The sequence below is a fragment of the Lepidothrix coronata genome, unplaced genomic scaffold (assembly GCF_001604755.1).
Source record: "Lepidothrix coronata isolate B3197 unplaced genomic scaffold, Lepidothrix_coronata-1.0 Scaffold173, whole genome shotgun sequence".
Lineage (NCBI taxonomy): Eukaryota > Metazoa > Chordata > Aves > Passeriformes > Pipridae > Lepidothrix > Lepidothrix coronata.
This window is the reverse complement of record NW_016690353.1, coordinates 331,847-352,819: the sequence shown is the minus strand read 5'-3', so window position 1 is coordinate 352,819 and position 20,973 is coordinate 331,847. Positions and strand designations below refer to the sequence as shown.

Sequence of the window (20,973 nt, the reverse complement as noted above, 5' to 3'; positions counted from 1 at the left end):
ATCCCTGGAAGTGTCCAAGGCCAAGTTGGATGGGGCTTGGAGCAACCTGGGATAGTGGAAGGTGTCCCTGCCCATGGCAGGGGTTTGAAATGAGATGATCCATAAGGTCCCTTCCAAACCAAACCAAACCATTCTGTGATCCTACAATTAGCATGAAACTGTGCTAACATCTTGTCCCTACTCATGGGACCCTGAAACACCAGCCCAGGGCCCCTAATGCAGCAAAGCAGATGTTTTGCCTTGTCCTAACATTTCTTCATGCCAGAGGCACTGAAGGCTGCTCTGATTTTTGCCTCCCTTCTGGAATCCCAGCTGGAGTTGGACCAGTGCCTTCCCTTTCCTTACAGCCCCGTTTTCCCTCACACTCTGGCCCTCTCCTCTCCACAGGCCAAGCTGTCAGGGGCCATGTCCCGGCGGATCCGGGCGGCTTTTGGGGCAGTGAACTTCTGGGCCATTGTCCTCTACAACATCCCTGCCCTCAGCAGCCTGGACTTTGCACTGCTGGTGACCAAGAGACTCCTTGTGACAGGTAAGGTGCTCCCAGCCTTCCCCACTGAGGGACCTTTGTCTTCATGGGGACTGTAGGGGAGCTGGAGACTGACTTTTGAGTCCTCTTGGGTCCAAAGTGGCCTAACTTGTTACGTGGCTGCTCTAAATGTGCTTAATTCTTATGAAATAAATACAGGCGGTGGTTTCTGAGCTCCCACCCTCCCCATGAGAGCACTTTGGGATCCAAGCTGCCTTCCAGGTGTGTTTGTACAGCTCCTGGCACAGCCTGGCACTGATTTAGGCTCCTTGGAGCACTGCAGAGGTCACTGTCACCCCACCGGGCTGAGCCCCTGACTGTGAAAATCTCCCCTTGCTGGAGAAAGGGATTTACTTGTCCTGCCTCATCCCCCTTGCTTTAGCAGTTATTCCTGCACCAACCTGAAGGTGACGGGTACAAATCCTTGTCCTGCAGCCTGTGCATTTCTAATCAGTGGATGGTGGCACTATTTGAAGTCTTCTGGAGCTGCCCAGGGTATAAATAGCTATTGAGAGCCCACGTCCTCCAGCCTTCCCTGGGAGGGGGCTGGCGTAGGGAATGGATAATGTCATGCTCTGGGCTCAGTGTGCCAGGAGTGCCTGCCTGCTGAGCCAGCTGGCCTTTGCTGGTTGCATTATTCATTTCAGAGGTCCTGTTTTAGCAGGAACAAGCCCTGTATCTGCCCTCTGCTGTGGATACGGGGTTTGTGATTGCAGATGCCGTCAGACCCTTCCTAAGTGGAGGGAGAGCTCCTGGTTCTCAGTTACTGACGTGGGTGACAAAAATATGTGTTTTCCTGGGTGGACACTGTGTCCCCACGAAGCAGAGGACAAGGCTGGGGTTGATCCTCAGCATCAGTGGGGCCCCAAAGCTTCCAGAAGTTCCCAGTGTTGAGCAATGGGCAGGTTGAATGGGGAGAAAGTCAACCACCATGTCTGAACTCAAGGAGCAGAAGGAGTTCTGGGGATAAGAGAGGGCTCAAAGCCATGTTCCCACATTGGTTGCTGTCCCTGGTGCCTTGGTGGGCTCAGGCACAGCTTCATCTAAAATCTGCTCCTGGGGATTTCTCTCTTCTCTCAGCGGAGCTGCAGGGCTGGATCCGGGATGAAAAACGTCATTGGCCGCTGTGAACTTGTGGGACCTCCCAGGCCCACCTGAGAGGCATCAATGCTGGTGAAGAATTGTCCTTTTCAGGCATGGAACCACACCAAGGTGACCATGTCTCCCTCCCTCTCCTAGGTTTCCCTGTCAGCACCTTGTCCATCTGGTTCATCACGTACTGTGGAGTGCAGCTGATCAAAGAGCGCGAGCGCATCCTGGCCATCAAGGAGGAGGAGAAGAGTGACAAGGCAAAGGTGGAGTAGGGGAGGCATCAGCAGGCTTATCCCAAAGCCTTGTCTCCCTTCCTGCCACTGCTGCCAGGACAGCCCCTGGCTGGGGCTCTCCAGGCCCTCCTGACAATCGGACTTGTAGCTCACCCTTGTAGAAGTCACCTGGAAGGCACCGGTCACCCCCTTGCTGCAGGAAGGATTTTCTGTCAGGCACAGTGGGCGTTTTACAGGCTCCCCAGGCTGCCCAGGCAGCTCCCAGGACATTTCTTTCACGCCAGATAGAGCCATCCCATGGTTTTTCTGACCCTCTGACACTGTGCAGGCCTAGAGATTTCACCCACAACTCTTGGTCCACCAGCATTCGGCACTCCCACAGGACATGTAGCTCATGTCTCCCAGAGGAGACCCTCCAAGTCCCATGGCTGGAGGTTTTAGGGTGGGCCAGGACACTGAAAAAGGGATTAGCTGGTGCTGAGCCTGCTCTGTGCAGAACATCTCCATCCTGTGTTCCCTTCACCACAAGAAATGATCTGATTTACTGTGCGGGGTTCAGCTCCTGTGGTTGTGCAGTGAGGGCTGTGAAAGGGCTCAGCAGGATCCACTCCTACCAAGAGATAGTAAATAAATAGTAGAGGCTTTACAGCAAAGGGAAGGAGGACCAGGAAGGACACCCTGAAAGGTGACTCTGCCCACCACTGTCAGCCGTGCATGGTGCTGGGTGTTACAATCTCTACAACGCAGGTCCCTTCACCGATAAATGTCTCAAAAAGTGATTCAGTGCCAACACCAGGCACAGTTAATGAGTGTGGGAGCCAAACTGCTTCACAGCCATTGTGCATCATCTGCAGGTTACACTGGGAGCAAGGATGCCAAAGAAACACAACACATGGCCCTCAACTGCTGGGTCCCCAGGGCCCAGGTCAAGCCCTAAGGGCTCTCCACTGCTGGCTCTGAGACTGAGTGGCCACCACAACCATCCTGCTGTGACACATGTCCTGGGGCTCAAGCCAAATCACCCTTCTATATTTCTTTTTTATATGCTATGGACTAGGGTTTGAACTCACATTCCTGCCCATGGCTGAGGGGCAGAAGATGCTGTAGCCAACTCCTGCTCATCTTCAGCCACCCACCCCTCTTCTCAGCTGCCTTTGGTGGGCACAGCCCAAGCCCATGAGTGCATGGCTGAGTGAGCACACAGGTAAACACAGGAGGAGAAAGACCCTGGATGAAGGGCAGTGACTGAGGGGTGGGAGAAAGCCCATGGGAGTCTCCTTGGAGAAGCAGACTTTGGGATGCAGCATGGGAGTGTGTGAAGCATGGTGCCTTGGGGAAAAGGTGGGTTAATAACTTCAAAATAGCTCTGGCTCTCTTGCACTTTAGAGTAACTTTCAGTGGCCTTACGTCTGAGGTGTGTCAGTGTTTGGTGAGGGCAGAATCTGGACCCCTTTGCAATGTGGGTATTGGTGCTGGTGTGTTCTGGCTTCCCTGTGGATGAAGCGGGATCAGTTCCTAGCCAGCTTTCAGCTCTGCCAAAGTAATTTGTGAAGTCCCTGATAAATGTCACTTATTTATGTAGTAAATAAATGTTGGACGACTCTGGCCCCTGCTGCTCATCCCTGTTCTGCTGCTGTACTGCAGGTGACACCTCGGCCATCGGAGCTGAGAGACACAGGGATCTTTTTGCAGGTCCTCACTTCCCACACAAAATTGTGACACAAGACATTACTGACTTTAACAGAAACCCACCTTAGTGGCATCACCAGATTGGAGGTTGGGCTGCAGCTTGATTCACTCTCACCTTTATTTTGACTCCATGTTTGTACTGGTGAAATATCTTGAGCCCGTGGCCATCAAATTGCCATTTATGTGGGTTTTTAGTTAGGAGCTACATAGGGATTATTTCTGGAAGCCTGACCAAAAATGCTGGAATTAAGGGCAGGTATTGTGCCTTGATGGCACCTCCTCACATCCCTAAAGCCCCTTTGGCTGCCAGGCACAGCCCTTTTTAACACAGGTCTGCTGCTGGACTTTTGGAAGATGTTTCTTGGCACCTCCATTATTTCAGATTTAGTTTTTCCACCGTAACAGCTATGACAGGATGTGCTTCCTCGGGGGTGAAATGAATCTCTCCTCCCCCACACGGGTGTCCTTGCACAACTGACACCACCCTGAGGTGCTGAGCCCAGGGGCTGTGTGGCTGAGGGTGGCTCAGCTCAGGTCCTTGGCTGCCCAGCAGGACAAACAGAGTCACCTCCTGGTGTCCAAGTGGGTGACTCACATGGCAAAGCCCAGTGACTGCACTGCCCTCCTGACTTGGATACTCCAGGAGTGAAAATAGCCCATTCACTAAGGATCTATATTTACCCAGCAGCTGCATCTGCTGAAGCTGCCAGAAGGAGCTAATCTTAGACACCGACCCAGCCAGTGATCTGATAGACACAGTTCAGGGCAGATCTTGGGGTTTGCCCTCCTTTACCTGAAATTGTCCCCTCAGTGTCACCACAAGCCCAGGAGGTCTGGTGGGCCAGGAGCATCCTGGTGCTGTCTCAGCCAGCTCAGCCTTGCACAGGAGACCCTCAGCCTCACTGAATTCTGCTCTAGAATGGGGTATATCCACTCCTCATCTCTCTCCTGAAGAAGAGCATCTCATCATATGTAGTTATTGGGTTTTTTTCATAAAACTCACACAAGAAGCCAAGAAAAGCAATTATTTACTGCAATTACAAATCCCAATTAATAGCCCTACACTGGACGCTTTCTTGATCAGCCTGACGTGGCTACAATTCCTGCTTTCACCTTCCTTGTCCTAAAATTTTGTATGGGAAGGAGTGATCCTGCTGCATCCCTTAAGATGCTTTCCATGTATACTCACTGTCATGGCTTAATCCCAGCTGGCAATTAAGTGCTACACAGCCTGTCATTCACTCCCCCTGCACCCTCCTCACCCCCATCGGGAGGAAAATTGGAAAGAAAAGAAAAGGTATACAGGTAAACCTTGTGTGAGATAAAAACAGTTTAATATTTGAAACAAAAGATGATGATAATTATAATAATAGTAATAATAATAGTAACAGAACCCAAGAGAAACAAGTGATGTACAATACAATTACCACCCATTGACTGACGCCCAGCCTGTCTCCAAACAGCAATTGGCCCCCTCCTGGGTAACTTCCACAGTTTTATGTACTGGGAATGGTGTTCCGTGGTATAGAATATCCCTCTGGCCAGTTCAGGTGAGCTCTCCTGGCCGTGCTGCTTCCCAGCTTTTTGTGCAACCCCTCATTAGCGGAGATTGAGACACTGGTGAGTCCCTGATTTAGGGTGAGAACTGCTCAGCAAGAGCCAAAATGTCAGGGTGATGTCAACATTGTTCTCATCCTAAATCAGAAAACACAGCACTGTAGCAGCTCCTAAGGAAGCAAACAAACTCTCAGCCAACACCAGGACATTCACCTGCTCCCATGTCATGTTGGGGCTGTTGCCCACTTAGGAACACACTTAATAACTGATTTAGTCCATTGATCATTGGAAATCCTTGTCAGATCTGGGGGACACAGTGCTTGGGCTGCTTCCCCAAGCCTTGGAGCTGGTCCAGCTGCTGTGCAAAGTCACTGAAACCAGTGGAGACCCCAGAGCAGGTCTGGGACCAGCACAGTGCCCTTTCCCTGGATGAACCACGACCCTGAGAGATGCCAGAGACCCACTAATGGGTCAGAGCTCCTCTGGGAAGGGATGGGCTGTAGCTGCATTTTAGCAGCAGCGCCTTGTGATGCACAGAATATGGAGGTGAAAGTCAGGTGGCAGCACAGCGAAAAGGAAAACAACCCGGGGCTCAAGGGAGATTAAAGGCAGAGGGAGGGGGGTGGTGGAAATCCCAGCTGGTAGCACAACAACACAGGATTAAACTTGGGATAGAGCAGAGCTAATGCAGAGGGAGGGCAGAGGGGAGGGTTGGGGTGTCCAGCCCCAGATGTCAAGGGAGCAGAGAAAGATTTCTGAAGTTCGATCCAGTTCAAAGATCGGCCCTCGGTGTTTGATCCCGTCACAGATGAGCAGCACAGCAGAAGATCTTATGATGTGAGCTCTGAAAACAGCATGTGATTATTTTCCTGCTATATTGGTACCTCCCAGATGGTGCTGGAACCACACCAGTACAAAAGGGCTTCATACCAGTATAGCTCCCTCCCTCTTCCCGCTTATGCAGATGATCATCATGGCAATTTTTATAAATACATCCCTGCCAGAGTAAGGGGTTATGTGGCTTTAAATACACCAAGAATAGTGGCTAATATCTCTGCATAGGCTTAATTAAATCATTAATTAAATCTGTGCCATCACTGAGTGTCAGCCCGCCCGGAGGATCCACAGTAAAAGATAAAACAGATTCATGTACAAGTTTTACTATAGGTATAAATAATTAGAGCTGCTCTGCTTGCCCATGTCTGCTAAAAATAATTTGCTTCTTTGTGAGCTCCATGGGAAGAGATGGAGCTGGAGTGGCCATCTGGGGACCCGTTGGGCTTCCTAGACCTCCATAGGCATGCAAGAAGGACACAAGGCCTGCCGGAGAACTCAGCTGTTCTGGATCATCAGCTCAGGTTGGCCACTCAGCTCTGGATCATCAGCTCTGGTTCATCAGCTCAGATTGAACTGCTGTTGCTCTAGACTTCATCATGGGTGTGTTGAATCAGATCTCAGCAGGAGACCCTCAATTTACTAGAAGGTACTTGCATTTCGATGTGTTAACCCGTGAGCTGAAGCCCCTTGTTGCATTTCCTTTACTTCTCTTCTGCCTCAGACACTCTGTCTGTCACCAAGATGTGGAAAAGATGAATTTATTGATGACAAAGTGCCCAGGGACTGTGCCATCAGGGCCCACGCATGTATTACAGAATCACAGAATCAGTTAGGTTGGAAAAGACCTCCGAGATAAAGTCCAACGCGTGACTGAACACCACCATGTCAGCCAGACCATAGCACTAAGTGCCACATCCAGTCTTTCCTTAAGCACCTTCAGGGAGGGGGACTCCACCACCTACTGCAGGGAAAGAGAATCATTCCTCTCCCACAATCCTCAAATCTCCTTCTTTAGTGAGACTTTTTAAGTAACTTCCAGCATAGGCCTCGTATCCCATACAGAGCTGTAAACAAACAGCCCTATCTCCATTTTCCACCCCCTTCCAGACTCCTGAAAAGTGACTCTAGAGGAGAATAAAGGACAAACCCGTGCAGCAAAGCATCCCTGGGAGGGAGCTGGCTGGAGCTGGGGATGCCACAAAGCCCACATAAGACGCTCCCTTAGCGCATCTTTCCAGCTTTGACTTCATGGTCTATTTTTAGCACGCAGCCAAAGGTTTGGCAGTTTGGGAGCAGTCCCTTTAGAGCTGTCAGGAGAAAGTCTCAGCACTGCCTTCCGTGACCCAGAGGGCAGATTTGGGTGTTTGATTCACCCCGAGGCCGTTCCCCAAGCGCCGGACGGGTCTCGCGCGCGTCCCCCGCCCGTGTCACGGCAGCGACAGCTCCCGCTCCCCCCGCGGTGACTCACGAGCTGACAGACCCTTCCTGAATTACTGGGGCTGGAATTACAGCTGTTCCCCCCGGCCCCCCTCCCTTCCTCCTCGTCCGATGTGTCATATTAAAGGGTGATCGGCTTACACATGCTGCAGTATGGATTCCTTAAGCTCTGCAGCGCCGGGTCTATATATAAAGCCCTGCCCTGGAAGCTGAAGTACACAGACAGCTGCAGTAGTAGCAAGAGCTTTGCATTCCCAGTGTGCCATCGGTCTGGAAGCAAGGGAGGCTGAGAGCCCTGCTTTGAGCAAGTTTCTTTCCCAGGGGCTCAGGTATATCCGTAAATATATCTCTGTAAAAGAAGGACTGGGGGAAAGGACGAGTGGCCACTCCTCGCCATGGGTTTGCCTCTTGATCAAGTGGAAGAATTGCGTCTCTACCAGCAAACTCTTCTCCAGGATGGACTCAAAGACATGTTGGACCACAATAAGTTTCTGGACTGCGTCTTGAAAGTCAAAGGGAAGGAGTTTCCCTGCCACCGGCTGGTGCTGGCCGCCTGCAGCCCATATTTCCGAGCCATGTTCCTCTCGGACATGGAAGAGAGCAAGAAGAGGGAGATAAGTTTGGAAGACGTCGATCCAGACGTCATGGGCAAGATCCTCCACTACATCTACACCTCGGAGCTGGAGATCACGGAGCAGAACGTGCAGGACATCTTCTCCGTGGCCAACATGTTCCAGATCCCCTCCATCTTCACCGTGTGCGTGTCCTTCCTGCAGAAGAGGCTGTGCCTCAGCAACTGCCTGGCCATCTTCCGGCTGGGGCTGATGCTGGACTGTGCCCGGCTGGCCGTGGCCGCTCGGGATTTCATCTGCGACCGCTTCGCGCTGGTCTCCCGCGACGAGGAGTTCTACCAGCTCTCCCCCGACGAGCTCATCGCCATCATCTCCAGCGACTCCCTCAACGTGGAGAAAGAGGAGACCGTCTTTGAAGTGGTGATGAAGTGGGTGGGGACCAAGGACTGCGAGAGCCGGCAGAAGGCCCTGCCTGTCGTCTTCGAGAGCATCCGCTTCCGCCTCATGCCCAACGACTACATCAGGGACCACGTGGAGAAGCACAACGTGGTGAAGTCCAGCCCCGAGCTCCTCAAGAAGCTGCAGATGGTGAAGGATGCCCAGAAAGGCAAATTCACTGTGGTGAAGAAGAAGAAAGTGAAGAAAACCAGTGAAAATCAAGCGAAGGATAACGTTGTCAATGGAGCAGTAGATGAGGAGGAAGACACGGAGGAGGACGCTCTCCCTGGGATCTTAAATGACACCATGCGCTTTGGGATGTTCCTCCAGGACCTTATTTTCATGGTGAGCGACAGTGGGGCAGTGGCCTATGATCCCAATGCCAACGAGTGCTATTTTGCCTCCCTGTCCACTCAAATCCCAAAGAACCACGTCAGTCTGGTGACCAGAGAGAATCAGATCTTCATCGTTGGAGGACTGTACTACAACGAGGACAGCAAGGAGGATCCCATGAGTTCCTACTTCCTACAGGTACTACCTTTTATCTTTCTGTTGTTTCTTGGACCACTGTGGAACACCACCAGCTTTTCTGTGTTGTGAGTAATATTCCTTGTCATGTGATGTTAGAATGAAAGTTTTAAGTGAAGGAGAAGCACCTGAGTTGCTTTACTAGAGATTCCTCTTCCTGTGTTTTTAAAGCAGATCCCACTGAGGGGTGGTTCTGGTAGTAGAGGAAGGAGGGTTGAAGGAGCAGGTAACAGAGACAAGCCCTCCTCATCCAAATCCTGAATAGGGCACTGTTTAGAGCAGTGAGTTTGGTCCAGCCCTGCTTACCATGGGGCACATGGAGTAGAAGGTTAGTGACACAAGGTCTGTGTTCTGCTTTGTATCCCTTGCATTCTCTGGTCATGAAACCCCTGGAAAATCCAAGAGTGATTCTGCCAGGTGCCAGAAAACAGGAGCAGCAGCAGCTACAGCCATGGAGCAAACACCCCAAGCACACAGGGTGTGCCCCTGCCTGCCAACATGTGCCCCATTTCTAGTGCTGCTCTTGCCCCTGGGGGTGGGTTTGTTCCAGCTCTCTCTGCACCTTTGACCATTTCCATCCTGTGAGGGGGAAACCACAGTGTGATCTCTTTTGGGATACTCCTCAAGGAAAGTGGCTGTTCCAGTTCAACAGTGACCAAAGCTGTGACTGGACTGAGCTGTGTACAGGCAACCTGAGCCCCAGCCTGGGCTGTGACCCAAGAGCACTTTCCCTGTAGACAGTAAACTCAAGGCACCCTTCCTGCTGACCCTGAAGAATCCAGGAAATCCTCTGTTCTTCCTCCCATACCCAGAAATCCTTCTTTTCTTCTCCATGGCTCACATCTTTTGGGAAAAAAATAACGTGTCCAGGCAGAAAGGGTAAAATGAGGGTAGTTCCCAAGCTGAGACATCCGGCCTTGATCCCTCCCTTGCCTTGTTGCATGGATAGGTCTGTCCATCTTCATCATGTGTGCAGGGACAGGCTTGTCCTCACCTGGAGAGGGTCAGGAGGCTGTGAAATAAGTTGGAGCTGAGTGAAACCTGTGAAATAAGAAACCAGCAGGAAGAACCTCCACCCCTAGAAAGCAGGATGGAGTGGGAAGGCTGTGGGAGTGCCAGGGATGTGCTGTTTGAGGCACAGCCCTTCACACTGGGCAGTGGATGATGACAGAGGTGTGGCCAGCTCCATGTGCAGAAAAGGTAGATGGGCTGCTTTGTGTTCAGCCCAAACCTGTTCCTGAAGATCAATGTTCCACCAGTCTGGTTGCTGCCCAGGCAAGGTGTTTCCTTGGAGCAGTGAAGGTCCACTTTGTCCTGGGTTATTTCAGCACAACTGAAACAAGCAGGTCAAGGGAAGGGATTTTTTTCTTTCCCTTCAGTCACACGCTTGTGAGGCCACATCTGGCTGCTGTGTCCAGTGTGGGGCTCTCCAGCATGCAGGAGACACTGAGGTACTGGAATGGGTCAGCAGAGGCCACCAAGACGAGCAGGGCTGCAGAGCAGGAGGCAGAAGAAGAGGCTGAGCCTTGTGTGATGATCCTGGAGAAGGGAGAGGGAAGATCTCACTGGCGTCTGCAGCTCCTTATTTTGAGGAGACACGGAAGAGTGATCCATACTCTTCTTGGATTTGCACAAAGGTGGGACAAGAGGCATTGGCCACTGGGCGCAGGAAATGAAATATCAGCTTGCTGTGAGGAAAAGTCTTCCCAAGGGGGGTGGAGTGGTACTGGAGCAGGGTCCAGAGAGGTCACAGAATCTCCATAGAATCATAGAATGGCCTGGGTTGGACGGGACCTCAAAGGTCATCCAGTTCCAACCCCCTTGCCGTGGGTAGGGACACCTTCCACTAGACCAGGTTTCTCTGAGCTCCGTCCAGCCTGGCCTTGGACACTTCCAGTGGGGCAACATCCTTGGAAGCACTTCATATTTGATAGCAAAAATCCCTGGTGAATCCCACTCTAACCCCAAAACTGAGCCTGCTTGAACATGGGGGCTGGATGAAAGACCCTTGGAAGTCCATTCAACCTGAAGTACTCCGTGATTCCAAGCTGCCAACAGCAGGATTTCTACATTCAGCTCCCAGTTTACCCCTGACTCAGTGGCAGAGGCTTTGGGCATCTTGGGGGCATTTTTAGCTCCTTCCACACAAGAAGGGGACAGTGCTCCCTTCACACCTCACTGTGTCATCGGTTCTTGGGAGAGTCCTGGGCTTGGAGAGTGCCATCAGTTTGCAAACGTGTCATTTATTGCATCAGTGTCCTTATGTAGCTCATGGTTCCTGTGTAAGGGTCTTTTGAGCCTTTTTTTCCAGCTGAAATGACAGATGTAGACAGGTACAATCCCTTGAACCACTGTGTAGCAGCTCCCTACACCTTCTGACTGTTTCTATCCTCCCCAGTTTCACATTCCTCCCCCTGAAGCCAGGATTGCCAGGTCAGGGATAGTTTAGATTTAAGGACAGGCACCAAAATATAAAAATGCTGATAAATCCCAGGGGCCTTGCAGATTTTGGCAGGAGCAAAACCATTCCATTGACATCTCAGGTGGAAAAGGGTGTCCTTTCTTTGTCATTTCCAAGAATTATGACTTGTAAACAATGCTGAGCCCATCAAGAAGGAGGAACTATCCTGATGGCTGAGCTGCTCGGATTTGTACTATAAATAACACAAATGTGGACAACAGCTTCAAAGGGGACCAAAAACCACAGGCACCCAGCTGAGGCCAAGCTTTGGAGCCAACCCATCAGGCTGAAGCTCTTTGGCCTGAGCCCACAGCAAACAGCGCTCCAGGCAGTGCAGCATCACAGCTTCATCTTGCAGAGTCCCACAGAATTGGCTGCAAGACATCCCTCCCTGCTCTGCTACCAAGCTGCATTTAAAATTTCTTCCCCAGTTTACGGTTCCCATCAAACCACAGTGCTCAGAGAGCCCTTTCATATTTTTTTTTTCTGGTGGGACGTGAGGCAATGATCTGCAGATGTCCAAGGATCTGGTGACCCTATCCAGCAGCACTGTATGGATCAGCCCTCTCATCTATCAGATGGCTCTGACACACTGTAGGTGGTCAGAGGTGGGTGGGTCACAGGTTGGACTCTGTGGTCTCAGAGGTCTTTTCTAACCTTGATGATTCTGTGATTCTATAAAGTCAAGGCTTTGGTAAATAGAGCAGAACAAGTTCATGCTGGCCCGTCTCTTGCCATAAAAAAATGTATCACGTGGTACAAGACTTGGGTTTGCTCCAGGATCTCCCATCCTGCCCCAGGTGGAAGGGCACAGGCACACTGTGCCATGGGGTGACCAAGCAGCCCCTGGGGATGGACTTTGCCCTCAGCCTGTGGACCTTGGCTTTTGCTAAGCAGAGGGGCCGGGTGATCACACACTAATGGCCATATGTTCCCTTCCAGTACGACCATCTGGACGCAGACTGGCTGGGGATGCCCCCCCTGCCCTCCCCTCGCTGCCTCTTCGGCCTGGGAGAGGCGGAAAACTCCATTTTTGTGGTCGGAGGGAAAGAACTGAAGGAGGGGGAGAAGACCCTGGACTCTGTGCTGTGCTACGACCGGCTGTGAGTGCCCACGGGCGGGGAGGGAGGGGGTTTGGAGGAGAAGGTGAACCAGCTGCCTGAAAAATGACTCCAGGTCTCCAGGGGTCAAAAGGTTTTGGAGGCAGGGCTTGAACTCTTTATCTCAATGCTGGGATCACTGGGACTGTCTTGAGCTGTGCCCTGGGGCCTGGAGCTGTCACACTGCAGCTGCTCCTCTTATTGTGATTGAACCTCCTGGAGATGGAAGCTTTAATGGGGATGTTATGATATCAGGGAGTGATATCAGTAGATGTTCATGTGAAGCCTGTACAGGAGGAGTTTTTCCCTCTGCTCTTGAAGGTTCAGTGGCATTCGCTGGGATCTCACCAGGAGTGGTTTGAACGGGAAAGTTGGTTTTTAAAATGTTCAGATGTGGCACTGAACAGCTCAACCTGATTGATGTCAGGTTTAATATCCGCTTATTTTTGGACAATGGGCTCTAATCCATGCTGGGTCATGAGCTTTATTAAAAGGCACCATCCTGTTCTGCTCTCAGGAGGCAGAAACATCCAAAGCCTGCCCCAACAGGAGGAGTAGGAGGTGTCAACAAGTCTTTATTTCATCTATATTTAGATGTGTGTGCTCCTAACTCTGTTTTTTAGGCAGAGGTTTGAAACCAGTTTCATTCCCACAGAAAAGGGTATTTATCTGCCCCTGCAGGCTCTGGGAAAGGGTGTGTCTGCCCCTGCTAAGTGCTCAGGGGGTGGTTTGAATATCCATTTGAAGCTGCTGGAGATGTGGTCGGCACCACTTTATCTCTTGTATCCTTTGGTTGATATTATTCTGGTATTGTTTTGATTGGCAGCAGCTGAATATGAGCCCATGTGTGCCCAAAAGGTGGGCAAAAAGGCCAGTGGCATCCTGGTCTGTATCAGGAACGGTGTGGCAGCAGGGCCAGGGAAGTGATTGATCCCCTGTGCTGGGCACTGCTGAGGCACCTCAAATCTTGTGTTCAGTTTTGGGTCCCTCGTGACAAGAAAGACTGAGGTGCTGGAGCATGTTCAGAGAAGGGAACGGAGCTGGGGAAGGGTCTGGAGCACAGGTCTGATGAGGAGCAGCTGAGGGGGCTGAGGGTGTCTAGACTGGAGAAAAGGAGGGGAGAAAAGGAGGTTCAGGAGGGACCTTCTTGCTCTGCACAGATCCCTGACAGGAGGGGGGAGCCAGGTGAGGGTCGGGCTCTGCTCCCAGGGAACAAGTGACACTATGACAACAAATGGCCTCAAGTTGCACCAGGGGAGCTTTAGATCGGATATTAAGGAAAATTTCTGCACTAAAATAGTGGCCAGGCACTGGAACAGGCTGCCCAGGGCAGTGGTGGAGTCACCATCTCTGGAGGGGTTTAAAAAGCATGGTGATGTGTCACTTGGGGACATGGTTTAGGGGTGGACTTGGTTTTAAATTTTTTCCATCATGCAGCTGGTAACACTTGTAAATGAGATGAGGTCCTGGGAAAAGTGGAGATGTGTGTCCACAAAGCTCAAGAGGAGGGAATACAGCAGAAAACAATAATTACCATAAATATTCTGCATATTTTATTTCCTTTTTTTTTTTCCCAGGACCACAAAATTTACTGGATGAGCCTTATCTCATTGAATTCTATCTCATAATGTGTTTTTTTGGGGTTGTTCTGTGCAGAGCCAGAAGTCAGACTTGATGATCTTTGTGTGGGTCCCTTCCAGCTCAGGATATTCCATGATTCTATGGAAACCTCATATTTTTGAGGCTGAGTCAGGAGCTGTGCTCACATCTGAGTGGTGAAAGTGCCACTGTAGTGCTGTAGTGTCACCCACCAAGCCACAAATCCTTTTGCTTCCCACCTTTCTCTGATCCAGGTCCTTCAAGTGGGGTGAAGCTGATCCCCTCCCCTACGCAGTCTATGGCCATGCTGTGGTGTCACACAAGGACCTTGTCTACGTCATTGGGGGCAAAGGAAGTGACAAGTAAGTAAAAAAAGCAAAAGGAATTCAAGGATTCACCTCCTGAAGGAGTGGGAGGGCAGAGCACGAGTTGGTACCTCCCCAACATGGGTTAAGGAGGGTGTGGGGGGGTGTGAGATGTGGATCCTTCACTCCCAGCTCACCTCTGTGCCTGCCTGCAGGCCTTCACAAGCCCCACAGGGACATCAGGGAGATGGCAGTGTCCTGGCAGGAGAGGGAATGTATTGCCCCATCCCTGGCCAGGCTGGGTGGTGCTTTAAGCAAACCTGGTCTGGTGGGAGGTGTCCCTCCCCATGGCTGGGGGGTTGGAATGAGATGAGCTTTAAAGATCCTTCCAATTTAAACTATTTTATGATCTAAGATCCTCTTTGCTCACAAAAAAAAAATAAAAATGTCTCACTGGAGAGCAAGAAGCCCCTTCACATTAAAGGTCTCCTCTCTTGGACCTGTGGAGCAGAGTGGTCCCAGGAGTCAAATCCAGAGGTGTATTTGCAACAGGAGTGAAAAACCTCATCCAGCCTGCCCCACATCCTGCCCTCCTGCAGGAGACAGGCTCAAGCAGGAGAAGCCTCTCTTGTGGAGCATTGGAGGGCACAAGTGTGACCATTTGCAGGGCAAATATGCCATAATTTGGGACAAATAGGAAGGATTGTGGTCTGAAAGGTGTGAACGTGCCTCTACTCACCCCTCACATCACCAGTCTGGGGACAGGGACGTTTCTGATGATATTTCACAGCATCAGGGTGGATCAGGAGCACTGGAACACTGTCTGGATGGCTGTGTGTGAGCTCCTGAGGGGCTCTTGGCTACACGGACCCATATCCAGGGTTGTGAGAACGTGTGGATCTTTCAGGACTCCCACCCAAAGTGGGCACAGCAGGAGGGGATATGTTACACACACGAGTGATGACTCCAGGCATGGACACCCCAAGTGTCCTCCATTTGTGCTGATGTGGAGCAAAACCCTCTCTAGAGACCCCACGTTCTTCCCAGCAGACACCCCAAAACTCCTGCAGGGCAAAACCCACCCCTTGGCCGGCGATTGACGCTCTTTTTCCCCTCTCACCTTTCTCCAGGAAGTGCCTGAAGAAGATGTGCGTCTACAACCCATCCAAGTTTGAGTGGAAGGACATGGCTCCCATGAAAACTGCCCGCTCCTTGTTCGGGGCCACCGTGCACAAGGACAAAATCTACGTGGCTGCCGGCGTGACCGACTCCGGCTTGACCAACTCGGTGGAAGTCTATGACATTGCCACCAACAAGTAGGTCCTGAGCACACCCCGGGGTGTGGTTACACCAGGAGCAGCTGCAGGTGTACATTGACCAACTTATAGCTGTTCTGGAGTCTGCCTGTGACTGCTGATTCCAGTTCTCCAGTCTGTGTGTCATGGTAGGGGAGCTGGAAATAGATAATCTTTAAGGTCCCCTCCAAACCAAACCAGGGTCTAGGATTCCTCAGAGAGCTGGGCATCACCAATGTCTCTGTGGTTGGGCTGTGGATCATCTCAGGCTCATCTTTAAAGTGGTTTCACCAACTGGCGCCATCCCTGCAGGGCTGTAGCTTCCTCCTGGCAGCTTCACCCAACGCAATAAACTCTGATTTTGGGTGGCTCTTGCAGCACTGGGACATTTTCCCAGCACTGGGACATTCTGCTCCATTCCCAATGTGCTTCACAGGCCAGGTACTCAATGCACAATGAAACTGAACCATGATGATGGAAACAGCTGTCCCTAAAACCAGCCAGGGTATGATCCCATCCCACGCAGACCTGCACAAGTTAACCTGTGAACTCAGTTGTTGATTCCTGATTTGCAGGGGTAGCCAGGCTGCTCTAACATGTCCCCTCTCCTGATGTGGCAGGTGGGACACGTTCACAGAGTTCCCACAGGAGCGCAGCTCCGTCAGCCTGGTCAGCCTGTCTGGGGTGCTCTACCTGCTCGGAGGGTTCGCCACGGTGGAGACGGAGTCGGGAGAGCTGGTGCCAACGGAGCTCAACGATGTTTGGAGGTGATGGTCTTCCCCAGGGCTGTCCAAGGCAGCATGGGAGGGATGTTAGTGATGGAACAGATGGTTTCTGTCTTTCTGGGTGCAGTCAATATGAGATGGAGATTGCAACCCCAGCACAAGGCTGCAGGCTCAGCGCACGGTGGGGAGTTTGCCCTGTGCTGTGCTGGAGGGCACACTGGGGAGCTCAGTGATCTCTCCCAGCCTCAAACAGCAACATACCAGGGAAAACTTCCTTTGGCTTTGTTGCTGAGTCGACATTTTGCCTGGAGGTGGTTCCAGCCTCCCCTTTGGTGTGGAGCAGCACCTGTGCGATGCATCCTCTCCCTGGGAACAGCCAGTGCTGGGGCTGGGGAGCAGATAGTCCTGGCTGGGAAGCAGATAGTGTTACATGTGAGCAGAGGAGAGGGCAGGAAGCATTCTGTGACAGCTGCTCACACAGCATTAGCTGCTCCTGTCCCTCACATCGGTGCTGCAGCACCCTCAGCAGGAACCTGCTGTCCTTCACAGTGGATGTTCCGTCTTGGTGCCATCAAAACATTTCCAAATGAAAAAAATACCCTCTTCCCTGTGAGACCAGGTGCTGACATCCACATTCCCAGCCTGGCACATACAAACCAGGGCTGAAAGTCCCCACGCAGCCCCCACAAGATTCCTGTGGCCAAATAATGCCTGTGGGGTGTCACACCCTGCACCGGGGCTCCCGCCACTGTGGAGAGCAGCTGAAAGGAGGGAGAGGAGACACTTTCCTCACTGTAACTCTGTCTCTCCCCAGGTATGATGAGGAGCAGAAGAAGTGGGAAGGGGTTCTCCGGGAGATCCAGTACGCCTCCGGTGCCACATTCCTCCCCGTGCGCCTCAACGTCTTGCGTCTAACAAAGATGTAGGGATTTGTCATTTTTCCATGGGGGGAGTCTGGGGCAAGGAGGGATGGGGGGGAGAGAGGTGATGTTTATCAGGGATGTGGCGTCTGGATGCTGTGTAGGACATTGCATCTGTGATTGGGACTTTTTTACTTAGATGGGAAAGGGGGAAACGATCCTGAAGCTCTGTGGGAATTTGAAGATGCTCTCAAGGTAATTAGAGGAGGGATCTGGAGCCTGGAAGGAGCTGGGAGAGGCTGAGAAAAACAGAGCAATGAGTTATTCCTGTCTCCGTAGACAGGACAAATGGAAGTTTCAATTCCTTCTTCATGTTTTTCCCCATCTTTTCAATTGCTGTTACACCTCCCTTACCAGGCAGCAAGCAGGTCCCAATGGACTCAGTTAACATTCCCCAGGGAAAAGGGCCTATAAAATATTTCCCCACCTAAGATGTGAGCACGGTGCTAGAGACCCCCTTGGAGAGGAGAAGGAAGGGTCAAAGTCAAGTGGTACAGGAGAGACCCGGGTGGAATTTGATGAGTCCCTGAGTGATGAGGGTTGTTGGGATGAGACAGTTAAAAGGAACGAGCATGTGAGCAGCAGAAATGCTCTGAAAGCTGCAATGAGAAGAAAACAGTCAAGTAATCTTAGTTCCTTGCCTCCACTTTGACTTTGGAGTGAAGAGAGGCCGGGAGCTGAGTCTGCAGGAGGGGAGGAGTCGTGCAAGTAGTAGGGTGGAAGAGGGGGAGAGATGGGCAGGGGAGGCCCTGTGTGCTCATCTCCAGCCTTTTGCCTTCCTCATCTTCAATCCCAGATCACAATGTCCTCGCCTGTGGATGGACAAGTGCTGGTTTTTTAGGGAAAGGTTTTATATTTTTGCTGTTTCTCTCTTCTTTTTAATGGTCAAACCTTTTTTTTTTTATTATTTTTAAAGAGTATTTCACTTTGCAGATGTGTTTGGCTCAAAGAGAGCTTCCTACAAGTGAAAAATGCATATTTATCTTAAAGTTATCCACAAAGATGTTTTGATAGAATACTGTACTGGCAGCAGGACAAAGATGTGCTAGAGCAAAGATCTCCTGATGCCCACTCCACCTGATCAGTGGTTCATTTGAAAATAAATGTGACTATTTCAAAAGAAGTCCCCTGTGTTTGTATGTTGGGAGAGCTGAAACTGAAGGTTCACAGCAACCAAAGACCAAACAAAAGTTGTGATGAACACACCCAGCCCCATCTCTTATTGTGCTTATTTTCCCCCATTTGAAAGCTGAAGCTTTAGCTTTGTATCCTTAAAGATCTTTTTTATGGATACAAGGACTAGTAGCTCACCTAGGACTAGAAGGCAGTTGGATATCTACAGGGACAGACTGAGAGGAAACAGCCTCAAGTTGTGCCAGGTTTAAATTGGATATCAGGGGAAAAAAATTCACAGAAAGGGTTGTAAAGCATTGAAACACGCTGTCCAGGGAAGTGATGGAGTCACCATCCCTGGAAGTGTTAAAAAAATACTTGGATATGGCACTTCAGGACATGGATTAATGGTGAACATGGTGGTGGTGTTGGGTTGACGAAGATGATCTTAAAGGTCTTTTCCAACCCTAATGATTCCATGATACTATGATCTCATGATACCATGATCTCATGATACCAAGAACAGGGGTGATAATCAATAATAAAAATAAATTAAAAAAAAAAAAGAACAAATACAAACCTTTCAAAGTAATTCCCTCAAAGTGGTATGAAAATTCTAGTGTTACAAATCATACCTGGCTCATTCATCTGGCTCAAAACGTGGACATGGAGAAACTAAAACATGTTTGGAAGGAAAGAGAAGTAAAGCGACCAGAGAGAGCCTTGTCCTGGTTTCATTTTAAGGATTTAAAAAAGTTACAGGATAAGCTCCTTAGAGGACAATCACATCAGAACAGTAATGAAGTCTTTTCACAAGAAAAAGAAATCCAAGGTGACTGGTTGTCACAAAATAGCTTTAAAGAAAAAAAAAAAAAGGAATAAAACCCCTTGAAACAATCAAATGTGTGAAAAATGCATTGCAAAAAAAAATTAAACACCTTCTGCCCTGCTCTGCAGAAATTCCTGTGGACAACTCCCAAGCTAATTAAAGATCAATCTTCCAAATAGCTTGTGGCAGAAAAGAAAAATTAAGAAGAATTTAAAAAAAATAATCCCTGCATAAAATAACAATTTTTAAGGTCATTTATTGCGGTGGCAGGTGCATCCTGCTTGGGACTGGACACCCACACCATCCCTGGCATTGTTCAAGGAATGAGTGGACGTGGCACTCTGTGCTCTGGTTTGGCTGACAAGGTGGGGATTGGTCAAAGGTTGGACTCCATGACCTTGGAGGTCTTTTCCAACCTTAATGATTCCATGACCTTTGCTTCAGCTCTCCTTGCTGGATGCAGACTGGGAAGCTGTTGACCCTGGATCCTAAGAGAGAGTTAATCCCCATTCACCTGCTGCCGACGTTTCTTGGGTCTCCTGGGGGAAATCTGGGCCCTCTGAAGCCAATGGGAGAATGTTGAGCTTCCATGAGTTGTTGTGCTGTGGTCCTTTATAAAAGGCTTGAGAAGTTGCAAATAAAACAGGTCCCCATCCTTGGTTGCTCACCTCACACCCCTCCATCAGGAACACAGGCAGTGGGAGCTTGGTGCTCTCGTGTGGTTCACATCCACTATAAAGCTGTGGAGATGCCACCACTGGCACAGGGCAGGAAACCATAAAAGGCAAAGTAACTGTTGTATGAAAGGACCCAGAAGAGTTTGAAATATCCCATTGCTTGAGCAACCAGGGTCAAATCTCAGCGGGTGCAAGCCAGTGTTGGCCCAAGGAAGGAGGGAAAGTTGGACATCACCAAACAAAATCTGGCCTGGAGATGTTCCTTCCACCTCTCCAACAAGCTGCATCAGTGCAAAGGCAATCACAGATAAGAAATGCCACCAGGAATGCTCAGACAGGTGTCAGTCCTTGCTGCTATCTGGTGTTTTCCAGGCTCAGATGCAACAGCTCCAGTGGTACAGGTCCCCCATGGGTATCTTCAGCAGCAAAGGAGTAGGTACATCCAAAGGGTGAGGGAAAATCATCTCTTCTCCCATTAGTTTCCCAATATCAATGCTGGTGTTGCTGGTGAGGTCCCCACCTCTCCAATTTAAACTAATAAAGGCACTAGATGCTTTTGGATGGGTTCCTTGGTTTCTCCACTGCCAATAGAGGAGCTCAGAGAGCCCCAGCTCACAGTTCACACAAACCTCATGGAGCCAAGTAGGACCCAGGAGCTCAGCCCTCAGCCCTATAACACCTTTAGGGGATGTAATCCCTGAATCCCTTCCACTACCCCCTCACCACCCTTCCCTGAAAAGCTATTTTTTTCTTGGCCCCGCAACAGTCTAGTTGTCTCACACACACCTCCCACCAAGCCCAACACACAGTCTACACATATGAAGCAGTGGCAGTGGTCAACATTCCATAGGAAGCCCATCCTGCCTGTCTCCAACTCCACACACAATTGCCTGAAAAAAAGGCTTTCAAAAGAACAACAACAACAACAAAAAAAAAAAAATAGAAGGCGGCAAAGCAAAATTAAGGTAACAAAGAGAGTGGTGGATCTTTAGGTTTTGTTTTATAAAAGACAAATCGTTTATTGATTCAATCCTTCCACT

The 20,973-nt window shown here is 50.3% G+C and overlaps 2 protein-coding genes across 4 annotated transcripts in view; both read left to right on the top strand.

Annotated features, from left to right (window-relative positions):
• Positions 1–3,457, top strand: part of HHATL (hedgehog acyltransferase-like) — a 23,202-nt gene extending 19,745 nt beyond the window's left edge. For all 3 annotated transcript variants that reach the window (XM_017830038.1, XM_017830036.1, XM_017830037.1), the window contains 2 exons: positions 388–529; positions 1,766–3,457. In XM_017830038.1, the coding sequence (XP_017685527.1) occupies positions 388–529; positions 1,766–1,890 (267 nt within the window). In that variant the 3' untranslated portion in view covers positions 1,891–3,457. The remainder of the gene's footprint in view (positions 1–387; positions 530–1,765) is intronic.
• A 4,046-nt stretch (positions 3,458–7,503) lies between these two features.
• KLHL40 (kelch like family member 40) lies at positions 7,504–18,437 on the top strand. Its single transcript, XM_017830035.1, has 6 exons — positions 7,504–8,912; positions 12,313–12,473; positions 14,324–14,431; positions 15,505–15,690; positions 16,290–16,436; positions 17,209–18,437. Exons 1-6 carry the CDS (start codon positions 7,767–7,769, stop codon positions 17,318–17,320), a joined length of 1,860 nt encoding a protein of 619 aa, XP_017685524.1. The 5' UTR covers positions 7,504–7,766; the 3' UTR covers positions 17,321–18,437.
• Positions 18,438–20,973: the final 2,536 nt, after the last annotated feature.